At 38.5% G+C, this 21,634-nt stretch overlaps 1 protein-coding gene across 1 annotated transcript in view; it reads left to right on the top strand.

The window, feature by feature from the left end:
- Nucleotides 1–14,919, top strand: part of LOC117419655 (protein O-mannosyl-transferase TMTC1) — an 88,167-nt gene extending 73,248 nt beyond the window's left edge. Inside the window, exons 13-19 of the mRNA XM_034032637.3 lie at nucleotides 933–1,035; nucleotides 1,312–1,447; nucleotides 2,301–2,445; nucleotides 6,639–6,776; nucleotides 8,639–8,761; nucleotides 10,174–10,251; nucleotides 10,653–14,919. Coding sequence (XP_033888528.1) covers nucleotides 933–1,035; nucleotides 1,312–1,447; nucleotides 2,301–2,445; nucleotides 6,639–6,776; nucleotides 8,639–8,761; nucleotides 10,174–10,251; nucleotides 10,653–10,802 — 873 coding nt within the window. The 3' untranslated portion in view covers nucleotides 10,803–14,919. The remainder of the gene's footprint in view (nucleotides 1–932; nucleotides 1,036–1,311; nucleotides 1,448–2,300; nucleotides 2,446–6,638; nucleotides 6,777–8,638; nucleotides 8,762–10,173; nucleotides 10,252–10,652) is intronic.
- The last annotated feature ends 6,715 nt before the right edge of the window (nucleotides 14,920–21,634 follow it).

The following is a 21,634-nucleotide window of genomic DNA, read 5'->3' as shown; positions in this document are numbered from 1 at the left end:
AGGAGTATTCTTTTTATGTAACTAGTACTATGAGTGCTTAATTTGTACAGAGAGAGGTGGCAGGATGTAAGCAGTGGCAATTTGGAACTGGAATTTCACATTCAAAATCATAACAAGTTTACAGTCACATATTCCACATCCTATACAAAGTAGTAGTATGCAAAGAAATTAAAAGCAACCGCAGGAGCACAAAAGAGGAAAGAAAAATATGACAGTAATTTCAGACTTCATGTTTATTTTTTAGCCTCTGGATGTATTTTCCAGCTACACTCTTGTACACCTTTGCCAGGGCTTGCTCTCTCGTCTTTTCCTGTAGCGAAATGCCCCGGCACAAATTAAGCACCGTTCGACTTGAATGAATGCATGGCAGAAAAAAAAATACACTTTCGAAAGTGATTCCACACTAGATTCTTTTTTGTAATTAGTTTTCTGCACTTTCATTTAATTGTTGCATATCAAACAGAATTCATGACTTTAGAATGATTTATGGGGACAACTTTCTGGAAATAAGTAGATTTTCTGCAAATGATATATTATATTACATTACATCGAAGAGTGCATTGCAGGTGCTACACATTTATGTGTGTAACTATTCAAATGTTTATAGCCGCATACACAACAATACAAATGTATCCATGGTCCTGTGTGGATAGATGCTGCTACTAGTAAAACATGAATTGTTATTGTTTACCCTGAGGTGATTTAAACTCTTCAGTTTGTCTCTGTTGAGTTTAGTTTACAGCATAATACAATCAGGAGCCGCACAATCTCTCAGAGCCAGCCTCCATCTGTTGGGGAGCTTTCATGGAACAGAGATGTATTTAGTTCTGAGCAGAGAACAGACTTTGAAAAGCATTGGGGTTGTGGAGCTGGTATTAACAGGGCGCTGGTAGCTGTAAATGTTCCTTTTTTTCTTTTCTTTTTTTTTTCAGAAACGATTTGAAGAAGCAAATAAAATATACCTGGGTGGAATTGAAAACTGCCCAGACAGTTCTGATCTGCATAATAACTATGGGGTTTTTTTGGTGGACACCGGTAGGTAATGAGGGGGCGATTGTGCATTGCTGTTTAATAGTCTTGAGTGACAAAATAAAAAATCAGGAAATTCATTTGGCAGTGTTGGCATCTGTTTGTTGTGCACTGTGCTTATTACTTTTTATAAGACATCACATTCAAAACATCAGAGTAAGCAAAGTGTACCTATTTCAAATCAGCGCAACAGACCTCTTGGCTGTGTTTTATATGTAATGGTTCATGTAACAAACTCTCTTGTAATAAAACATTTATGCATTTAACATTTATTTCTTCCAGGAGATGGGGATAGAGCAGCCACACATTACCAGCAAGCCATTAGGCTCAAACCCACACATTATGTAGCTATGGTGAACCTGGGAAGACTGCTTCGATCCTCCAATCAGAACAAAGAGGCTGAAGCCTGGTACAAGAAGTGCGTACGCTTTACAGTACACATTTTTCATCTTCGCATTTGATACACAGCTCTTTTCAGTTATTCTCTATGTTAAGTTACAGCACCTTTTATATACAGTAGAGTACTGTGTACACTTTACTTCTTGTTTATAAACTATTAGATCAAAGAGTTGCAAGTTCCTTTACATTATGCATCTAGTAAAACAAATACCCTTCCTTATTTCAGGACAGAATGGTTGAATTTGCAACTTTAACCCTTTGCGGTCCATTTATTCAGCGTGTCTCAGGTGCGTCAGGTCCAATTTATTTTCACACGCGCAGTTTATTTTAGAAGCGCTGTTTAAAATTATTTATTTCACTGTAAAACAGGTTTAAAAGGCACTGCATATCAACAGGATACTCAGTACTGCATCTCCAGCCCCTCCCCACCCCTTGTTCGCTGTATTTTTCACATACCTCTTCATAGTCGTGCATACTGATAAATCATCTCCTGATCACTCGTTTTACCACCAAACTCCTCAATAATGCGATCCAAGTCATTATTTTATTACTATAACATCTCTGTGATATTCTTTGAGCACTGGATGCAGAAGCAGCTATCTTGTTTGTTTATGGCCGTGTTATCTCTGTGGTCTCACTCGGCCATTGAATGTTTTTTTTCGGAGAAAAAACAACTAGAGATGTCTTTTTGATGATGTCGGACAGGGTCCGACATTGGACTGGAAAGGGAAAATTGTAATGTCGGACCTGGTCCGACATTGGACCGCAAAGGGTTAAACCAAAATGTTCTCAATAATGAATTCCGTTAACACCTCTTATTAATACGATGATATACAATTTCTCTCATTTCTGCCTCCTCTTTTGCTTTTCAGAGCTTCACAGATCACTCGTAAGGTTGAAATATTGACCCCCCTTGGGGCACTCTACTATAACACTGGGAGATATGAAGAAGCGCTACAGGTCTATAGAGAGGCTGCTGCACTTCAGCCAGACAACAGTGAGATCTGGCTGGCATTGGTGAGTCCTATTAAGGATTACCTGACAGATGAAATGTGTACTGTAAACTCCGGTTCCATTACTGAGTCGGATTTGGACGGTATATTTTGTTCAGGTATTTGCATTGCAGAGGTGTGATGTACAGTTAAGAGGCCTGTTCTATTACCCTTTAAGAGCTAAATTGTGGTTTAACATAGATTGTAAGTGGAAAAAATAAATAAAAACAATATTTACTGTTCTTAATAGCAAACATCACAAAGTGTTTAATCCCAATCAGTTTATTCAAGTCTTATTGAAACAAACAAGAACAATCCTAGATTGTCTCTTTCAGTCTATAGGAAAATTAACAAATCCACATTCAGAGTCTGTTCTATCAAGTGCTCGTCAATGCTGTGATGAATTTATGAATCACTTTAACAAGAAAGTCACTGACATTAGAAATCAGATACCTAACTGCGTACCAAATTTAGATAATCTAACAATAATAATGATACTCTTACCTTTGGTCCTCCAGCACCCAGACAAACTTTACAAACTTTAGAGCATTTTTCCTTGCTTTGTGAACTGGATCTGGTTACTATAGTTAAAAAGATGAAACCCATAACATGTGCGTTGGACCTTATTCCCACTACACTTTTTAAAGAAGTATTCCCCAAAATAAACACTGCAGTTTTGAATACAGTACACCCTCGCTATAACGAACCTGTTGGGCCTTTTGTTCGTTTTATCGAGGGGTTTGTTACAGTGAAAGGACAATCCAAATTAATGATAAACTGTTGGAGTTAGTTAATGAGGTGATTGTGAATAAAAGTAATTGCTTTATCCAATTCATTAAAGAATTAAAACGCAGTACAAAAGCAGAAATCCTGATTTGAAGCTAAACGTTTATTCAAAATCAATCTGACATGAATCGTTTTTAAGTGCACCAGATCTTAATTGAATATGCAAGAATCCCAAACTGAGCTTTTATGCCAAATCAACCCGACATGAAATGTTTGACATGAAAAGTGAATCAAATCTTCAAGTTTTTTTTCTTTTAATTCTGTTTCTGTTTATTCACTTCTCTCTCTGCTTCACAACAACAGCAAACACTCCCCCTGTCACTGGTCTTTAGTTAGTCCCGCCTAGTCCCACTCCACGGCCAATCACCAACAGGTCCTGTGTTCCGTGCCTGTCGCCCATAGGCTGTTTGACCGATATGAAACACAGCCCCTCCTACTCCAAGCGTTCCTGCACGTCACACACCTCACATACGTTACAATATTATCTTTTTTTTTTATTTGGGGTCCAGGGACCAGGTTCGTTATAGCCGAAGGTTCCTTATAATGAAGGACGTTATAGCGAAGGTGTACTGTTTTGTTAACAGTTCTCTTTCATCAGCTACTGTTCTTAAGTTATTAAAACCTCTGCTCAAGAAACCCACCTTAGATCCCAATGTTCTTAACAACTACAGGCCTATTTCTAATCTCCCATTTTTGTCTAAAGTCTCAGAAAGAGTAGTGGCTGAGCAACTCAACACATTTCTGGGAGTTCATAACATATACTGTATGAGACATTTTAGTCTGGGTTTAGGCCTTCTCATAGCACTGAGACAGCACGTATTCAAGTGGTAAATGATGTGTTGTTATCCTCGGACATGGGCTCACTTTCGGTTCTTATATTACTAGATTTAAGAGCTGCATTCGACACTATTGATCATTCTCTTTTAACTGATTGCCTTAAAAATATGGTGGGATTGTCAGGTAGTGTCCTGTCTTGGTTTTAATCCTATCTATCCTAATTTGTTACAATTGAGGAGACTCTTTTTTGTCAAAGGTTACATGTGGGGTCCCACAGGGCTCGATTCTTGGCCCAATTTTGTTTTCTTTGTATATGCTACTGTCACAAAGACGGCCGGAGTGGGTGGCGTCAGACCAGAAACAGGAACACAATAAACAGAGAGATGTGGTTTGGTATAAGCTGGGCGCGTGATCGCGCTCAGCATTTAATAAACAGAAAATAAAAGGTTTGAAACACAAAAACACTGGACACGGCACTTGACGCCAAAATAAACAGACAGACAAAACGACTAAACACTTAACAAACGGTGCACGGAGACAAACAAACACGGTGAGTACAAAACACTTAACTATTCTTCTTCTTATTATTATTACCTCCGTCTCCAATCCCGTTCTCCACTCACTGAACACCTAACCCTGACTGAGTGCTACGTGTCTCTATATATACTGTTGTGCTGGGATTCAATTACTAATTAATTATTCACTTGAATCCCAGCACGTGAATTAATTCTGTGCAACCCCGTGCTCACATATTATATTTTAAATGCACGTGCGTGATGTGCAATCCCGTGCCTAAATACAAATCTACACTTTTTAAATACACGTGAAACACAGACCCGTTTATATCCCGTGTACCAATCTATACACCAACATTTACACACGCAACACGCAACACATAACACAAATGCACACAGGGGCGGTGCGCTTTGCCACAGCTACCTTTGGGAAACATTATTCGTAGACATGGAGTTAATTTTCATTGTTACGCTGACGATACCCAATTATATCTATATCTCTCAAACAGGGTGACACCTCTGCTGCAAATATTTGGAATACCTGTCTTGCTGACATAAAAAATTGGATGTTTAAAAATGTTTTAATCTTAAACTCAGAGGTGATGATTCTGGGATCTCAGAAACAACAAAATACTGTAATATACGTTTGTCTGATTTCGTCCTTGACGGCTTCTCTCCTGAATTTAGAGTGGAAATTAGAAACTTAGGAGTGATCTTTGATCCAGATCTTTCTTTTGAACCACTGTGGCAAAGTGGTTTGCAGTGCACAGGTGTAGTGGTGATGTGATTACGAAACAGAAGACAGACAACAAAGTTCACGGTCCAAACAATATGTTTATTTAAAATCCTGGTCTGGTGACCACAAAGAATAATCTGGGGCACAGCAATGTGTTTGTCTCTCAACAAAGGGTTGCTGTCCCGAAATAAAAATACACAGTTCGAAAGAATAAACACAATCGAACACACACAAAGACACACACACACACACACACACACACAAGTCCAGAGTGAGTGCTAACGTGCTTGTGGTAAAATACAATTTATTCATGCACAGTTGTGAAGTGTTGTCCGGGTTTAGTGCTGGCTTTTAGCAACAGCTCCGGATCATGTTAGCCATCGAATAAGAACAAACAAGTAGATTTTAGACATGACAATAACAAACAAAACACTCACAGTAACTCATAGCACTCCTTTCTCAGTTCAGCTTAACCATAACAAAAGGAATAGATCACCTAGCCACGTCCCCTTTTGTACCGTCAGTCACGCCCCCTTGGTTAGCGAGTGCAACCGTTTCTCCTCCAATCTGTGTTTGCCACATTGCTTTCCCTCGGGAGCGATGACTTGGTGTACCATAGCTCCGCCCCCTTTCTAGATGGCCGACTTCCACCTAACCCTTGAAATGAATTGTCTGACCATCCAGTCCGGTGTACTCTGTTCCCTTTACACAGTACCCTCACAGGTCAGGAGGGAGATTTATAACCAAGATTTATTCTTTCTCTGTCACAACCACACATTAGAAATATTACCAAAATCTATTTCTTTCATCTAAGAAATATCGCCAGATTCAAAAATATTCTTTCCTGACCAGATGCTGAGAAACTGATGCATGCTTTTGTATCTTTAAGAATTGATTACTGCAATGCCCTATTCTCTGGTACTCGTAGACTTGTTATTTCTCGTCTGCAATGTTCAAAATGCTGCTGTTAAAGTTTTAACAGGGACTAAGACAAGAACACATTACCCCTGTGCTAGCCTCTTTGCACTGGCGTCCTGTCCGGTTTAGGTTCGATTTTAAGGCACTGTTTTTAACCTATAAGGCTTTAAATGGCCTTGCCCAATCTTACTTAAATGATCATCTTTTAACCCCATATGTTCCTAGGTTGCCAGGTTAGTTACTATTACCAAAATTCTGAAGTAAAACACAGGTGGTAGAGCATTCAGCTATAAAGCCCTAAATTATGGAACGACCTGTCTAGCCCTGTAAGGAAAGCTCCCACTGTAGCTGCCTTTTAAAACTAGATTAAAAACACATTTGTATAATCTTGTATATCTTAATGTTTTCTTACCCTTTATTGATCTATCGTGAAAGGTGCTATATAAAAATAAAGATTGATTGATTGAACATGCATGTGTTTTCTAGGCCCAGGTCTTGGCTATGGCTGGTCGAACCAAAGAAGCAGAGAAGATGACTCTTGAGATCATATCCAAGAACTTGGCCTGTATTGAATGTTATCGGCTCTTATCTGCAATTCACAACAAGAGGGGAAGTCATAATGAGGTACATAAAGAAGTCTTTTGAGAGGCTGTGCAAAGCATCTTTTGTTCTTGTGTTTCCATGAAAGACACTTACTTCACAGTCGTGGATTGCCCTTTAGCTCCAGCCTGCCTTCAAGAGTCAACACTTTCATTCTCACTCTCCTTTCTGTCTGCAATAGTAACCCCTCAATCCTGAGGCAGCTAGGCTATTATTGCTGTGGTATTTCTGCAATTATTTACCACTTACTGTACTCAGTAATACCATCAGTATTCATTTAGCTGAGATAACCGGAAGTGATAATTTTATCTAAAGACACCATATCCACTGGCAGGGCTATAACTAATGGAGAAAAGCTACTAATTTAATTAATATCCAGTCTTACCCTTCATGACCTAGCTAGTATTGATGTTCTACTTAAAATGATTAAATTAGGTGCATTGTATTTCTATCCCTACTCACACTTCTTTTTCTGCATTTGTCAGGGCCCATTATGAACTCAACTATTAAATTAGATTAAGGCTATAAACAATGTTGGGACTCTCTTTGGTTGTTATGCAGTATGGTTAATCAAAACCACAGTAAACAGTGGGTTGCCACAGCCCAAAATAAAGAGATACTATTGTGTGGGGATTTAAGCAGGTAAAGAATGGTGTGAATGTTATGGTAAGTCTGTGGTCTGTGGTGTTATAAAAGTGCCCAATACAAGACTGACCCGCAATTTTGTGTCACATTTGAGATTCTGCATTACATTGCCGTATTAGTAAAAGGTGCATAACTATGAGCAAGTACTATCATTACATAATTGTTATATTCAATGTATTACAGTGTAGCTCTTTCCATACTACTCTTTGTTTTGGAGAAGATGTCATAACTTGTTGCTTTGATTTGATTTTGTAGCTTCTTTCACTGCATGATTAATATTTTAGGAATAGGATCCAATGCATTGATAATTCTCATGGATTAAAGGCTTGTTTGGTTTGTGTGTGTGTCTTGTTACGTCACACTGACATGTAATAACCCCTGCTAATTCCAATGAAATAGTTTTTGTCCTATTTTTGTACAGGTTACTGAGGATTACAAGTCAATTTTCAGACCCATTAATGTTTTTTTGTGACCAAATGTTTTTTTTTATTTTTTATTGAGGAACTCATAGAGAAATAACAATACAGATACAAGTAGAAAAAAAGAGAAGAAATGAGATCCCCATTTTTTTTTTTAAACCCCCTCCCTCCCGGGTGGCTATCTCCCTCCCACTACCCCCCACAAGGACCCCAGAGATCTAAATTAGTCTGGATTTAACAACGGCTTAATAAGATCAACCATACATTTCCAGGCATTAATTGTCTGTTCCTTGGCACCGTGGATCGGTAGATAGCTGTAAGTAAATGATATCGAGGAACATTAGAACCCATTGGTGCCAGGGAAGGGAATGTGGCGGCTGCCAACGCAGAGCAACTATTTTCTTCACTGCAGTGAGGCCAGCCAACAAAATGCATTTCTGCTGTGGAGATAAGTCAAGAGATGAATCATCGTTCAATAAAAGAACCAGAGCGGAGCAAGGGACTACCCTTCCAAATATAGTTGAAAAAGTAGTGGAAACCTGCTCCCAGAATAAAGCTACAGCCAGGCATTCCCAAACCATATATAGAAAGGTGCCGAGGGCACCCTGGGGGCATAGAGAACAGTCAGGGGTAGGGGCAAGCCTCATAAGAAAACGTCTACGAGGGGTTAAGTGTCCTGTGAAGGAAGTTCAAGTGAATCAGCTGATGATTAGGGTTCCTCAAAGCTAAGCCTAAATTATTTCAGATAAAGCATCCTAATTAACCTCAATATCTAAGGGAGCTAGGAGTTTTCAGATTGATGAATATTATTTGTTTTTGTAGGCTCTTGATGCTCTGGAAAAAGCCATCCAGGTGAATCACAAGGATCCCCGGGTCAAGGCAGAGCTGTTATTTTCAAAAGGAAACCAACTGAGAGAAATGAATCTTCTTGACCTTGCTTTTGAGGTATCTGTTTTTGTTGTCTACTTTATAAAACATTTGCAATTGGATAAGTGCATTGATAAGCTGGTTCATTAAATATAGATAAATTTGCCATTTAAATTGCGTTGATTTGTTTTTACCACTCACTGAAAGGGGAAAGTGATCTGTCTATACTGTTTGTAAAGGGGCTGGTCTGAATCAAACAAACCAAGCTCTGCACCTTTTTAATACACGTGTCAAGACTAGGAAGATGAAATACTACAGAACAGCCTGCATGGAATAAGGCGTAGCTGGGTTGACTCTATTTTTGAAACCTTCTCATAATGGGTCATTTAAAATCCCTATCCGGATACAGGAAATCAACAAGGAAGTGCTCTATTTAGAATTATAACTTCCGCCTATTTCCTATCAACACTAAGCCTACCGATTCACTTTCGTTATTGTTGTGGCACGTAGGCTGTGGGCATGTTTTTTTTAGCATTACAAAACTAGAAAGAAAAAATAAGTGACCCAAATTGTTTTTCAGGATTTTACAAAACATTTCCAGAAGATTGTTTCTGTAAATGACAATACAATAGTTGCTGTTGTGTTTAGATAACATTTTAATTTATTTTCAGTTGCATGTAGTTACCTGGATACCCACACTCAAGAAATTGATCATTGGGTTACTACTCATTATTGCAAATATGAAAATACCAAGATGTGCTTTTAATGCCTTGGTTCCCTCCAGAGGTTCATATTTTGTATTAGTTACAGTTATCTGTCGCATATCTGCTCTAACCATTTATCCGCCATGATCAAACTCTTCAGCAACGTTAGTTTATTATTGAACAGAGAAGATTAGTTCAGGAATTGTAGAGCCTACCAAAGTTTTCGTACACTGTGTTGTATGTGCTGCGTTTGCAACCATTGCTGGTAGCGTCACGTGAGCTGTTCAGTGTGTTGATATGCAAATAAATCCTGATCGCCTGCGGGGCGTATCAACGACAAACTCTGTCTCGATCTTCTGCCTGTCACTGAGCAGAGAATGCACGCACCCACACAGCAGACGGCTACTCTGTCACAAGCATTAATACTCTATCTTTCTAAACAAGGGATTTAGGGGAGCTCCCTAATAAAAGCTGGATCTCAAAACAGTAATTGTATGAATGTAGTAATTGTTACAGCTGTGTATAATGGTATTTAAAACAGGATTCATATGCACCCTTACTCTGTTCCCACCGTAGTCGGATATGCGACGGATTACTGTATTCAAATAATTCCAGTTCAAAATTGATTACCTCATGTCTGTCAGGTTGACATAGGGTATGATTACCTCATGTCCGATTTGACACAAATACGAAGCTATTTACCTCACTCTATAAGCATAGAGTCATAGCATTCTGGCAACATGTGTCATCAGCATTGTCTTTTATTTATATTTTTATAAATACCAGAGCTATAAGCAAGCAGTGGCATTAAACCCAGATCAGTCACAAGCCTGGATGAACATGGGAGGAATCCAGCACATCAAGGTACTGTGTTTTTAAAAGTTTAATGTATAGAAATACATTGTGTTGAACCAGGTATGAATGCAGAAATACTAAAATAAAATAGTATTTGAAAGATGTTTGGACCAGAAAGTGTTATGAATAACTTTATGTGCAAGAATGCAACCATCTGTATTTTGGTTTTTGTTCATATTTCATTTGTTGACATTATTGTTCACAACAATAAACCGGGTCTTGAAATTGATACTTCTGATGTCCCTGCTTTTGCTGTGTGTCACTCTTGCTGACTTATTTAGCTATAGGAATAGGGCCAGTAGTATCTCCTTAGGGAGGATAGTGCAACTGCTTCTCAGTTGTACAGAGTGACTGTTACAAACTTTCTTCCTAACATCTTTTTCCTAATGGGTTGTGCCTTGTCTTTGCAGGGAGACTACGTGTCAGCTCGAATGTATTACTCAAAAGCCTTACAGCTGTCACCGGGCAGCAAGCTTCTGAAAGAGAACCTGGCCAAGCTGGACCGCTTAGAAAAGCAACTTCAGGGAGAGAAAAGAGAAGATATTCATCTTAAGACCTGAATAAGCAAATATATTGCCAGAGGAAGAAACCAGGATGACCAGAGCTGGATTAGGAGACAAAGGCACCTTTGGTGTACTGCCAAATCAGGACAAATAAATGGAGAGGATTTGTTCCTTTTCTGGAACACCCACCCATGTGCTGAAAGTCTGGGGTAGCCTGTGAGCATTAAAAAGTCTGTTTTCAGACGTGATAACATCACTATAGTTAATTAATACAAAGTTTTGATAAGCTTATTTTAATGAGTTCACTCGACATTATTAAAGTTCTTATTTTTTTACTTGGTGTACTGTGGACTTCTATGGAGAGCTTGGAGAGTCAAATTGCCTTCAGTAAAAGCCTGGAGTTAATGATTTTCCCAGAAAAACAATAATGAACAAGGGCGTAAAACCCAGAGCAGAAATAAAAATGTGACATTTTGCATTATCTATCAATCAATCAATATTTGTTATATAGCACCTTTCATAGTGGACCGCCATCACAAAGCACTTTACAAGATTGTGAGGAACAATTGCATAATACATTAAATACAGTGAAATACAGGGCATAGTACATTAAATAAAAACACTTAAAAAAAATGCAAATACATTAAAGTCCATATCTCACATAGAAAATCATTTTTTGGCTTTGGGGTCGTACTTGGTTTACTTTCACAATGAGCAAGAAGTTAGATCTCCATGATCAATTTCAGTGCACTGAGAGATGTAAAGCTATCAATAATTCCGGAAAATACCAACAACGCACCGATGATGCACGAAGTTGGCGTGACGTCACTAGGGGAACACATACCAGGAACAGAGATATACATGACTTCAGACTGAAAGCGATCATTACGAATTTCTCCGACATTTTGAGTAGTCTATATTACAATAAGGACAGCGGGGTGTGGTGTGTAATGAAAGACATTGTAGGGAGGAAGAATAAGTGGTTTGAGGCCCGATTCCAAACTGTTTTGAACCTCCAGCAGGAGAAAATTACCACGCTGGCACGAGGAATGTGTTTGTACTGGTTTATAGTACTCTGACGTTATTGTTTTTATTAAGTCAGCAATATGAAAGCCGTGTTCATGTTTATTTTCTTTGGGTAGTTTTGGGCCCTGGAGTTGGTATATTGTATAATAATAATTGATAATAATAATAATATCTGACGTCTGAAAAAACAAATGCAACACTTGCAGAGAACCGATTATGTGCAGTGGATAGCGTAGTAGTACACGGTAAGACACGGTAAGAAAAAAAATCTATGGTAGTCATTTTTATATATGAAGTATGGTAATCATTTTATGTATGAAGTGTCTTATAGATGCAGCTATTTAAAAAAATTGATTTTTGATAACTAAACGGTACGGAATTGTTTAATTTAAGGCTGGTAAAAAAAAAAAAAATAGTATTTCGGTTTTTAAATTGTTCTGCTGTTGTCAATAGTCACTTACTTGATGATTGTCTTCGTGAACAGCTATCTTTGTGAACATAAGAACATAATAAAGTTTACAAACGAGAGGAGGCCATTCGGCCCATCTTGCTCGTTTGGTTGTTAGTAGCTTATTAATCCCTGAATCTCATCAAGCAGCTTCTTGAAGGATCCCAGGGTGTCAGCTTCAACAACATTACTGGGGAGTTGGTTCCAGACTCTCACAATTCTGTGTAAAGGTCAGCGTGTGTTTGTGAACTTGTGTACCAGTGTCTTACAAAAGAGAAAAAATAAAATTTGTACCCGCCAGAAACCAAAAAACACAAGCTTTAGTCTCCGTGTTCCAAAGTGATCATTGCATTGTGCACTGAGAAACTCATTGATTTTACTTTCACGGAATACAGTACTTTTTTTTATGCAATGCATTCCCTTGCGCCTATCTGATGTGAAATGTATTTTTGACACTGTTTAACCATCGCGAAATAGGCCTGTATCTACGATCATTTTGTTTATGCCATAGACATATACATGCATGTTTATGGTTTATGGTTCGTGTTTTCCCCTAGTAACGTCACAGATGTCAAGATTCGAAATCAGGGCTTTTTGGCGGAAGCACTCAAAACAAGCTTTACGATTGTACATTTCTTACAGTTACAGCGCAAAAGTATAAATTTTATATATATATATATATATATATAGAGAGAGAGAGAGAGAGAGAGAGAGCATTATTATAATGTAGTTTAATAAAATATAATCAGATTGTAATGTGAAATAGGTGGCATATGGACTTTAAATAGAAGGCTAGGATGTGAATTCTAAACATTGTGGATACGTGTGTCATACAGAATCATACAAATAAGATGGAGTGAAAAACCTGAAATAGCAATTTAGACAACAGCTAATAACAGAATTATATATATATATATATATTCTGCTACAACAATCTGGGAAATTTATAAAAGGGGTGGGAGCTGCAGTATTTTTGACTGAATGTAGTTTCTTAAATTTTGACCAAAGGCAGTTGGTACCAGCAAATAACTCATGGATGTTTTTAATCACCCTTGCGTTTTCAATACATTTTCTTTAGCTTCACCTATCTGGGCATACCCAGCATTCTCAATATTCTTTTAAACTGTGGCTGATCTAAATGCACACAGCATTTAAATATTATAATATTTCCAATCCTGCAGTTTTACTTGCTGTACATTTAAAGAAAATACACTGTAAAAGTAAACTTCTTTTAATGATTTAAGTGGCACTGAGTCATTTAGATTAATTGAATAACCCCACTGCTTGAATCGTATGATAACAGAGAAGCCATGCTGATTCAAATCCAATACATAATTTGAGGATCAGAAGGACCAAAAAAAAAATCACAAGAGGGTGCAAAAAATTAGGACAGGGTTGTAAAAATTAGGCTCAAGTGACCCTAAATAAAAGACGAAATGCATACGAAAATGTATGATGAATGTAGGAGTTTTAGTGTTCTTAATGGGGAATAAAAAAAAAACTTTAATTTGTAAATATTTTATTATGAAACTTTTTTCTTTTTTTAGAATCTAGAGCTGCATATCCGCTCGAAGTATTTATTTGTTTTAACTTATTATAAAAATGTGTATAATCAATTGTTATTGTTTATCATTATTATTACTTGCATTTTTATTCTGAATGTGTTAAACTGGGTTGTTATTTTAAACCACAGTATTTCTAAGATAATATTGTAAAAATGCTAATGAAGAGAAGTACAGTATATGCTGTCTCGCTATCCAACCCTGGTAGTCCGAAATGACCATAAATAATGTGAACCCTGCAATCATAATGAAATGTGTACTGATAACAACTGTAAAAAGTAAACTGTTGATAAAAAAAGGTTGGGAGAATATATATATATATATATATATATATATATATATATATATAACATAAAACAAAGACGAGACAAGTAATTTTTAGTATTACACAGATTCTGAAAAATACTCCAAACAAACCACTAATCTGAAAAGGGTCTGGTCCCAACTGGTTTGGACTACTGAGAGTCTGCTGTATCTGATAATGAGATGTGCTCTTGCTGTCGAATGCTTCAAAATAGGGCCTTGTTGGCGATATATCCTGTAATCACAGCTGCCCTTTCATATACCTAATCTGCATGTGCTTGCTACTTCCAGTCATATTGAGAGTGGTTCCCTAAACATAGGTGTCTGTCACGTGAAGGATACAAGAGGAACCGGTAGGTATCTGACAGCAAACAAATAGGAAAATATAAGTAAAAATCTACTTTTCTGTGTTTCACCTGTTTCCCTAATTGATTCCTGTCCTATTATTTAAACACTTGACAGAATTCTAAAGACATTGTCAGAGTGAGGTGACACACAAGTGTAGTCACTCATAAGTTTAAATGGGGACATGACAAAGTTTTATTTAGAATGTCGCATCCGCATTACTAAAGTTCAATTCGTTCACTAGACTAGAAGGACCACAGTCCTGGCATCTCCTCCATTACTCACCCTGGAGCTCCTTTATGTACAAATGCTGCCTGTCGCACGTATTATGTTATTTGATGGCCTGCTCCTTACAACAAACTAAATGAAGGATTTTTTGTTTTGTTTTTTGGCTTTTTTATACTGTATGTTTATGTGGCATTTCAATGTAAAATAGTGTACTATTCATTGGTATTAATGTATTATGAAATGTAATAAAACCTTATTTTGATACCTGTTTCCTTATTGTTGGAGCACACCCGCGGTCTGAATGTCAAGATTTCAATATTTGTTAATCTGGTGGTACTTTCCATAGCCGTAGCCGAATACAACCTAATTGGCCATTTTCCTTTGTCAGATTCAACCTGTCAACTCTCCCTTATTTGCCTGGACTCTCCCGTTTTTTGGACACTTCTTCTCCCAGACAACTCCCGGGACAGATTTTCTCCCTTATTTTATTCAAAACTTTACTGTTGAACCCATTTAGGTCAGCAAACCTTTAGTTGCAAAAGTAAATTTCTCGTTAACATTTCAGGTACTAAATTCATGGATACCGTGTTATGTACAGTCTGGTTACTGCAACCCCCATCTGTATCAAGGGGGGGTGTGTACATAGTGAAGCGTTTCTATTGCAATTTCAGCATCAGCATTGCTTTAGAAATTCAGATTGATAATATGTGTTTATATAGAGCAATAAATTGTTCATTTATAATAGAAGATAGTTGGCAATGATGGCATTTACATGCACAAGTTATGACAGTTTTCCTCACAATGCTTTTGCCGTACTTTTCAGGAAATGCGCTGCTATGCTGTTCTGATTAAGGAAAAAAAGTCAGCCGTACCAATGCAGATTACTCAATTCATAGTAATTTAGGGTAGGAGGTATTTAAATGTCCGTGTCTCTAGTAATTAGGAAAAGAACAACTCTGAATATCGTGAGGAGAGCTTCATGCGTTGCCATGAAGATTGAAAAAAATTAACAAAAGAAAAGAATTAACTTAGTTAAAGTAGTCTACAAATGTATGTGGGAACATGGGGTGAAGTGGACCAACACATGTGCCCCTTGGAGCACCGGGAGAAAGTGTTGGAGAGCAAGGTAAACAGCCTGCAACTCCAACATGTTTATGTGAACGGATGTCCAACAGCCCGACCAGGTGCCGCGGACTCCTCTGCCTTCCCAGACTGCCCCCCAACCCAAGTTGGACGGACTTTAGAATGTGACGGTGAGTCAGCATTTGGAACCTCCTTACCTTCAAAAACTCGTTGAGGAGTCTCAGGTCTAGGATGGGGCGAAAGGAAGTACCTTGAGTAGAATCCCTCTCCGTGGGAGATGGGGTCTACCAGACGAATGGCTCGCTTGTGCAGCAAGGCAGCCACTTCCTGCTGAAGTGCCGAGACCTGGAGAGGGTCTGTCACGGATGTATTTCGTGACTCCTCGGAAGAGAGGAGGCCCCATGCTGAATTGTAGTGCGTAACTGGTGTACACGGTGGCGAGCACCCAGGAGTCTGAGGTGCAAGTGCACCAAAATTGCAGCTGGTGTGTTGTAATGGGATGGGTCTGAGGCTGCAAGGTTGGGACGGAGCACGCTAAGGCGGCTGCCTAGGGTGACAGCCCTGGAACCTCCTCCTAAAATGCTGTTGCGTGAATGCACCACGCCCTGCATTCCCCCTGCCTTGCGGGAGGGCCTGATTTCCTGCTGACGCGGTGGACTGCAGGCGGTGCCTCAGGTCACACAGCAGAGCCGATAGGACTGAGACCAATCGGTAAATGGTACGTGCCTGGGGACGTTGCCAACGGCTCAACCTGCCCTGTGCCAGAGCACGGGGAGGGAGCAGCGCGGCCACTTGTTGAGATGCCTCGCGTTCTCAGTGTGAGCGCTGCAGGATCTCCTCCACAGCTGGCCCAAAGGCATGCCCCGGTGATATTGCCGCCTTATTTGCATCAGGGACCCTTGCCTGTGACAGCCATAGCTGTCTGCGAGCTACCACCAAGCCTGCCAGGCTCCAGCCTAGGGCTTGCCCTTGAAGGCTGCAAATCTGGAGCAGCGTGCCTGAAAGGAGGCGTAACTCGAAAGCTATCAGCTCGGAGAGCGGGACTTCCCTTAGTATACCATCCTTTTAGGCAGTCAGCATGCATGTAGGCAGTAGGCTGGATCGCTTGCTTCAGCACGCTTGGCGCCAAGGCTGGCCGCTATCAATAGCGCGTCCTCCTCTGCCATCATTGATGGCGCTTCCGGCTCACCCTGAGCTCCCCTGGGGGGAGACGGGCAGGTACTGGGGCAGGTGATGGCGGAGCTGGAGCTGCGGCCAGGACAGCAGATGCCTGCTGCCTTGCCAAAAGCTCTAGGACCTGGGCCATCTGTGTCTTGAGGTCCAGTATATCCCTCGCCTGCCTCGAGTACTAAACCCACTTCGCTTGCGGAGATGGGGAGTGGCTACGAGGGGATGGTTTTCGAGTCTGTGGGAAGGGAATATTCTGCGAGAGGCTCTGGGACAACTGGAGGACCGGGGGAACTGGGGCCCCCAGGGTCGCTGATGGTTGGTCCACAGGGGACGGATCGTCCGCCCCAGTGGCCGTCTTTAGTCTATTTTGACAAACCTGGGGCTGAAAAGTCACGCAGATGTCAAAAAATTCTCGTTCCCATGGGCCAAAGTGGCGTGCTGGACACACAGGCACCGCACACACAGAATATGCCCATCGTTGTGGGGCATGTTCGCCCTGCAGGATATGCAAGCATGGAACCACGGTATGCTTTTTTTTTTTTTTTTTTTGAAGCAATTATAAGGAGCACTGTATCACAGTCTATCATTCTACAAAGTAATAAAGTTGAATACTTTGTATGCCTTTGTCTTATTTAGATATTGACTTCAATTCAGACCACTAAGATTTCAGTTTATAAAAGCTTGCATTTCCTGTGAATTTGTGTAAATGAAATGCATATGTCTAATTACAGTACATCTGTACATAAGAAGTGTAAATATGTAACCCAGTGGAACAAATCTGACGCCACACCTGCACAGTAACTTTCTATTCCATTAACTGATGTGTTTTTGTGAAATTAACCCAATTATTAAATCTTTTAATAATAAGCAGCATTTATTTTATGGACTCTCTGAATCTATTGATGTATGCAGAATATGGAGTTATTTACAAAAACAAACAAAAGCATTCAGATCTGTAATTCACTAAATACACGGGGGGTTAACGTACCAGAAACACATACATCAATACATGGAGCAGGTTGTATCCCCCTCCCACCTGCACTACTTTTCTATCTTCAGTTAAATATAATTATAATTATTGATTTGCTAAAATGTATAGCACTTTTAGATGATAACATTATCAGGAATATGTTTAAAATGCATTACAGTCTGGGGTTCTTGCGTACCTATTGTCAGTTGGGTGTGGGGACAAAATGAATGTATGGTGTTTTAATTATTATTATTTTATTTTTTTTAGCAGTGGAACAGAATCAACTGTAGAATTACACATTTGTAATACCTGAACACTCATTAAACCACATTAATATACACAATCAGCTATTCAATGGCTTGAAGCAATTAGGTTAATTAATGTGGTTATGCAGCACATTTCAACTGAAAGAAGTCCTTGAAACAAAAGCTAATTTACTCTGCAGAGACAGATTTATTAACTGGGGCATTTATCGTTTTATGACAGGTAGATCTTAAAGTGTAACGATGGCTAAGATCATAGCTACTGAGGAGTTATTATTATTATTATTATTATTAATTTATTTCTTAGCAGACACCCTTACCCAGGGCGACTTACAGTTGTATACAAAAAATACATATCAAGAAATACAGTACAATAAGTAAGATACAGAATACAATGACTTCAGTCCTAATAAGAGCAAATTCAAAACACAGTACGATTTGATATCAGGGCAGTTGAAGAGCAGAAAACAGTGTTGATAGTTGCATCAGGGTTAGATATGAGTGCAGGTGAAATACAAAATACTACAGATTGGGTTAAGTGCAGGATTAAATAAAGTAAAATAGGGAGCAGAAGTTAAAGTGCATTAAAGGCAGAGGTATGCCAAAAAGACACATACAAAAAAAACATGATATAGTGCACATACCTGATTTAGTGAACATGCACGCATGTTGAGGACAGGGTTTCCCTGGATGACAGAATACGACAGCAATCAATCTACTTATTGTCAGTAGTTTCTTCAATATCATGGTGCAAAGGGTGTTAAATAGTACTGCAATTCTACTAGAATTAAGTGCAAAATACCACTTTGGAAAATAATGGAACCCAAGAGCTTTAGACTAGAGGCCAAAAGCACCTTCAGACTGATCTGGGAGAGTGTGTGTAAAATATGAACAGCTCCACATGAAAGGAAGATATCACGCCTTATCCACAAAAAAAAAAAAGAAACTGATGTTGCTGAACATTTGAAAGGTGAATACAGGATGAAAGCGTCCCTGTTAGAGGCACTGTTGCAGGGAGTTCATTTTTTATCCAGTGTTCATTCATTTTTTTATGCTCACCCTTGTGGTTTGCATAACATATATACTAATAACCCTGTGTACCCAGAATACACACCCACATCAGTAAACAGGAGATGGATTATAAACATGTGAAATCACAGCTCAGGCATAACCATGCTCTCCCAAGCATATTGGGGCTGGGTTATTCCAAACATTCAAACTTAAGACATGCTTGTTAAAAGATGATAGAGATAGCACTTTAAAAACGTCAAAGCAAACCCTCTCCCGATTGGGAATTTGATGACATGTGCCTGATTTACAAATCGTTTTACTCCATGCTTGCTTGTCATAGCAGATCTCAAGTAAATCCCATGAGCTCCAAACTCTTTAACAAACGGACGGCAAATGCTTTTCTCAGTAAATGCAAATCTACACAACCTTCTATGTATTGAGACATGTATATAAATAAAGAAGGAATGGGCTTGGTGCAGTTATACCCCATCTTACCCCTTTCTGATATCTTGGTATACCTCAATAAAAATTCACACCTTCTTCAAATACTGTACGCTAATAACGCTAATAAAAAAAGCAGTTTAATTTAAACAGAGGTATTTTGTTGAGATGGAGCAGCAGTGCGGCGTAGTGGTTAGGGCTCTGGACTCTTGACTGGAGGGTTGTGGGTTCAATCCCCAGTGGGGGACACTGCTGTTGTACCCTTGAGCAAGGTACTATACCTAGATTGCTCCAGTAAAAACCCAACTGTATAAATGGGTAATTGTATGTAAAAATAATGTGATATCTTGTAACAATTGTAAGTCGCCCTGGATAAGGGCGTCTGCTAAGAAATAAATAATAATAATATGATTTTAGGATTGCAACATAAAAAATAAAACTATATGAACATAATTTAGATATTGCATTTAACATCATGTAATCAAACAAACGACAACATGATATCACAAAGGTGTACCGGAAGCCATAGTAGTAGTACGGTATTTCATGTTCGATTTCAAAATGTCACATTTTTCAACTTTTGTCAGTTTTTCGTTAAGTATATGGAATATAGAATATGAAATTCAATATACTTATGTAATATTATTCAGCAGGTTTCATTCTACTTTATGAAGTAAAATGAGTTAATTCTTTAGGTTGACGCAAAACTTTTGTCCATAGCTGTAGATACAAAATGTTAATGAACAGCATTTGTTATTTTGGTTATATTAGTCTTTTACACTGTATGTTTTCTGGTAAAATGTATATTGAATTTGGATGAGAGAATTGTTTTTGCAGAACCAAAGGATGTCATAGAGAGGTCAATGAGTCATTTATGGGCTAATCAGCCTACTGTATGCCCCACCAGGATAAGCCACAGTTGTATTATATTAAAACTTTTTACTGGATCCATTGTTTTAGGGATAATCCCAGGATAGCAATCCTCAACCCCTTGCACAATAAATCTATTTAAATCGGGTTTTTTTATTACCATAAAGTGTCGCTGCTATCTGCTAATTGTTAGCTTAAAATGTGAACTTTGAAAATAACGCTAATAAAAAAGCAGTTTAATTTAATGAGAGGTATTTTGTTGAGATGAAAGAGCTTTGTCAAACGTTTCACAACCTCTGTAAATCATATACTGTAATTTATGTATTGTTGACTGGTTAGCTATTTCAAATACTTCATACCTGTATTTGGAAACCTCAGTTAAGTGTTTAACAAACACGAATGGTTCACGTTAGAACTCAAGTAAAATGTGATTGTCATAGAAAACGCAAGAGCGTAGGGTCATTTCTCAAGGTGGAGCTGACCTATGCGATGAGACGTACGATGCCTGGAGCTTATATTCCCTTCAATTGAATGTAATACAAATTGAATCTGATTTACATACATGATATATTAAAGAAAGTAAATGGAAATAACTAAAAACTTAAGTTACAGTACAAAAAAGGAATAATCTGTAAAAAAAAAAAAACGTTTTTAAAAATAAGACAGTCTGAACACATTTAAGAAAATCATCTCTCATTGCATGTAGAAACGAATTGGTTAGAAAACAATAATGTGCTCCTTTACTTAGCAGAAGGCAACGGCAATGCACTGATTCAGTATAGTCTAACAATGAAATGCAAGAATGCAGTGTAAAATAGTGGGGTCTTGTGACTAACTATAGACACCTCAATCCTAGGTGTCGGTTATTAATGTCATTTTAGAAATGCAACTATGCTGCTAAATCCTTCCGAACAATTGCTGTTTTTATATCATTTGAGTACTTCAATTTAGATTATTGGGTTTATCGTGAACGGAATTCATCATTGCTGATTAATTATTAATTTTTATAGACATAGGGCTAATTATTCAATAACAAAACAGTATCTGAAATAACCTACTTTTTCAAAATAATTCTTCTAATACGCAATTAAACAAGCTGGTGATAACAGTCAGGTGTTTTCACTGAACGTCGTCAGTAAACTATTTATAGAACATGGGGGGAACTCAAT

The sequence above is a fragment of the Acipenser ruthenus genome, chromosome 14 (assembly GCF_902713425.1).
Source record: "Acipenser ruthenus chromosome 14, fAciRut3.2 maternal haplotype, whole genome shotgun sequence".
Lineage (NCBI taxonomy): Eukaryota > Metazoa > Chordata > Actinopteri > Acipenseriformes > Acipenseridae > Acipenser > Acipenser ruthenus.
Note: the sequence above shows the minus strand (reverse complement) of the source record. Positions and strands in the feature narration are given on the sequence as shown.